At 29.1% G+C, this 4,170-nt stretch overlaps 1 protein-coding gene across 1 annotated transcript; it reads right to left on the reverse strand.

The window, feature by feature from the left end:
* Positions 1-747: 747 nt before the first annotated feature.
* Positions 748-2,144, reverse strand: LOC129888297 (protein BIG GRAIN 1-like A). Its single transcript, XM_055963302.1, has one exon. It carries the CDS (start codon positions 2,070-2,072, stop codon positions 930-932), a length of 1,143 nt encoding a protein of 380 aa, XP_055819277.1. The 5' UTR covers positions 2,073-2,144; the 3' UTR covers positions 748-929.
* Positions 2,145-4,170: the final 2,026 nt, after the last annotated feature.

The raw sequence follows: 4,170 nt of genomic DNA on the forward strand, positions 1-4,170 counted from the left end.
TGCTAAACTAAATAATGCTTTGAAACTCTAAATTTGATTACTAGTACTATTTTATGTAGTTATTGAATACTTAGGATAGTTATATATATATATATATATATATATATATATATATATATATATTAAAAAAAACTCTCTTTATTTGCTAAGTAAAATGCATAATTTATCAATATTATTCTTTTACTTTTTCTGAAATTCTTCTTAAAGTTAAGAGAGAGTTGGAGAAACCAATATTTAAAAAGGGTTAATTTTGAAGAAAAGAAAAATTCATTTTGGATCATAAATAAGTATTAGAAAGTTATTTATTTTGGACTGGAGATTCCTCTAGTCTACATTATTAAGAATTTTTTTTAATAGTTCAAAAATAAGTATTGAAAGTTTGAATTTTGAGGAGTGTTGAAAGAAAAAGAAAGTAAAGAATTGGAAAAGCAGTGTGTAAAATAGAAGAAGAGGAAACAAGTGCAACTTTTGTTGGACATGTATGGGAATTTGTATTGGAGGGAATGAAACAGAACACCAAAGTTGAAGCCCAAAGCAAAATCCTTTAACTTTTCCGTATTCCGATGAGAGGAACATCTCTTTGCCATTGCTTCTCATTTGGATCTCGAATCTTCATTTTTACTCTTTTTTTCTTTTTCCCTTTCCTCTGTTTTATCAAAATCTGTCACTATCTAACCTTCTCTGCCTAGGGATCTTCCCAATCACCTCATTCTCTTCTTTTTTTTCAAAACATTTGGTCTTCGCCTTTTCTCAAAATATATAAATAAAATAAAGCTCCATATTTTAATGTTGTACAAAAGGAGAGAATAAAAGTTCATTTATTGGAAGAAAAAATTGAACTATATCATCATGTAAAAGGGAATGGATCCAAATAACTTTTCTTACTAAATAACATTGTCTTAAATTCTAAGGCTAACTAATAACAATAATTAACGTATGAAACCAGTTGCAATTCCTCTATTGGTATCAACATGTGTGGTTTCATAAACTGGAAGTTCTTCACAAAATCTCTTGTTACCAAAGAGTGCCAAGTGATCAATTTCAAACAAATCTGAACTCGAACAACTTGATGCATCATCATCTTCTTCCTCTGTATAATCAACAATTTTATGGCTCTTCAATGAATCAACTTCAAATTTCCTGTTCTTCTCTGCATTCCCTTGGGATTTGTGCTTACGAAGATCATCTGAATCTTGGTCATATATGGATTTATGACCGCAAGGACGACAATCTTCATCAACAATAACACTAACAGGGTTAAATCGGACTGTCCTTTTGATACCATTTTGAGTGAATTTTGGTGGGGTTTTACTTAAACAGGATCTTGACAATGATGAACAAATTGAAGAAGATTTTGAATTCCTGTCATCTACTTGATGAAAATCTGCTCTGTTTCCACCATTTGGGTTCTTGGATTTGTTATTGAAAATAGAAGTGAGAAAAGTAGTAAGACGACCCCCTGGGGAAATGGGTTGTTTCACTTTCTTCAAATTGTGGTACATTTTCAGAGCCCTTGATTTGGACTTTATCAAATTGTTTTCTTCATTTTTCAGTGGTTGTTGATTGTCAAATGAATAGAGTTGAGTAGGCCTACGTGGTGAAACACTGGCTCTCCTGATCATTGATTTAGTTGTTGGTGCAGAAAAACAAGCTGTTGTAGTTGAAGATTTATCAGAGTAAAAAGAGTAGTCAGGTTCAGAGGAAGATGCAGAGAGAGTACCAGAATTTGATTCAGAAGAAGTAGAACTAAAAATGAGTGGATCATTCTCCAATTCATGATGAGATGGAACTCTTCGGTTCATCACAACTTTGTCTTTCACTTTATTCTCCATCCATTTCTCAATCAAACAAGCCCTTCTGAAACTAGCAATTTCTTCATCTTCGATGCTCTTCTTCTTGTTAATGTTGGTGTTGGCTTTTGGTTTCCTGGTTTCTAATTTTGGTAATTTCAAATCTTCCCTTCTTTGATCATAACCATCAATGGAACGGTAGATTTCATCAAGAAGTGTGGATGAAAATGAAGGGTTTTTGTGATGTCTCCTAGACAACTTATCCTTGTCCATATTATACATTGAATTTTTCAGAGAGTAAGTAAAGGAATGAAAGCTCTTAAGGAAGGAAAGAAAAGGTTCAACTAAGTGTGAATGAAGAGAAAGAAGGGGGGGGGAAGAAAATGAAGGTTATAAAGGAGTGTCATGCGCGTGCATGTTTTACTCCTAATTAATAAATTAATAGGAGAGGGGCCATTATTCATTTATTTCAATTTAAAAACCACTACTTCCTCTTTAACAGTTTCCACATTTTCGGAAGTTACTCTAAGCGGATACTTTAATACGCAACGTATACTTTGAATTGCTTATTTTGACGGATACAAATTACTACCCAAATATAAATTCATATGCTTTTATTAATAAATGCTATGCAAAATGTGAGTTGATTTTTAAATGGTAACCACCCTCTTTTTCAACCTTAAAATTGGGAGTTTTAAGTAATCAAAAGAGTAAAAAGTGAAAACTCCTATGAAGGGGTAAATAAAATATCTAAATAATAATAATAAAATACGTAGTTGAATTTTAATTTTAGCTAAACTTGTTTCTATTTGGCTAATTCAATGAAATTTTAACCAACTTCTTTTTTATATAGATTTGATTTTTTGAAATAAATACTCATTATGTCTAAAGAGAATAAAAAGAAGTGGATAAATTGATTATTTTTTTTGTTTTGGCTCAATATTCATTTATTTTGGCTAAAAATATGTATATTTTACTTAAATCTCATGGTGACTCTTTCCAATTACACTTTATTCCTACTCTTTTAAAAATTACCCGAAATTCCTTCTTTTTGATAGAATTCGGATACATCACATACGTCCTGACGTGATGTATCTGATCGATTCATCGTGTAAAGTGATGTATCCGACGTCCTGATACATCGCCTAACTGATGTATCCGATCGATACATCGTGTAAAGTGATGTATCAAACATCCTGATACATCACATTCGATCGATACATCGTATACAGTGATGTATCAGAAAATAGGAAAGAGTAGGAATTTTTATAATTTTTTCAAATGATAGAAAATTTTAAAGAATATGATAAAATAAGTTGTGTATTTATGTAATTTTTTCTTAAAAAATGAAGTTTCAACTATTGGAGGTAAGCTTAGTCCCTAAAAAAATGATCAATAAAATTGTTATTAATTCAAGTTATTTTGACCTACCCAATGCAACACATCTAAAAAGTGGATTGACATTTTGCTTTTTCTGACTCAAATTATCTGTCGTGGATTTTAAAAATAGTTTATCTCAAGTTATTTGTTATTTTAAAAATTCAAGACAAAATTATTATTTTTTCTTCTTTTTACTCTTAGTAGTAATTGAATTTTGAAAACCTACAAGCACCTCAATAGAGCACATATTTGGTGAAGAGAGATTGTATAGCTTAAGACATAAAAAAAGGGTAAAATAAATAAAAAAAATTGATATTTTCTTAAGAGACATGTAAAAAAGAAACACGATAGATAATTTGAGACAAGGGGGTTACTCAAATTAATTCAAGAGAAATCTTATCAAATTTTATTTTATTTTTAAAAATAATAATTTAATATGTTATATATAATTATAATAAATAAATAAAAATATATTGAGTGCTTAAATAATTTTTTAAAATAAATTATAATTTAGTAAAAATTGAGTGAATTAAAATATGATTCACTTCTTATCATAATTCAACACAAGGAATATTTGAGTGAGTCAATGCGTACCTATTTATTAACTCAAAATATCTTGGTCCTCCCAACTCGCCCGACAAACCAATTTTCAACCAAGTTTCTTCATATTTGGACAAAAAAAAACATTCTACCTATGTAATCTGAAAAATAAAAAATACACAATTAAAACAATAGATATTGCATATAGATAATAAATAAAAAGAGATAAAAATACGGGAAAAGATATTAAGGGGGGAGCTAGCCTTCGAAATATGAATTTGAACGAACTTAATTTTGGTTCAAATATTATATCTTTCTTAATATATTTAAAGTATGTACAAATCATTGATTTAGACCCAATAATTTGAAAAAATTAGAATTTTAAATTCATAAATTTTAAATTTTGACTCAAACTTTGTATACGTGCATTATATATTGTAAAAAAGTATGAAGAAATTTA

Source organism: Solanum dulcamara, chromosome 5, assembly GCF_947179165.1.
Source record: "Solanum dulcamara chromosome 5, daSolDulc1.2, whole genome shotgun sequence".
Lineage (NCBI taxonomy): Eukaryota > Viridiplantae > Streptophyta > Magnoliopsida > Solanales > Solanaceae > Solanum > Solanum dulcamara.

What these genes read in the sequence shown, in the direction of transcription:
- LOC129888297 (XM_055963302.1), bottom strand. Translation starts at nt 2,072, where the DNA reads ATGTATAATATGGACAAGGATAAGTTGTCTAGGAGACATCACAAAAAC.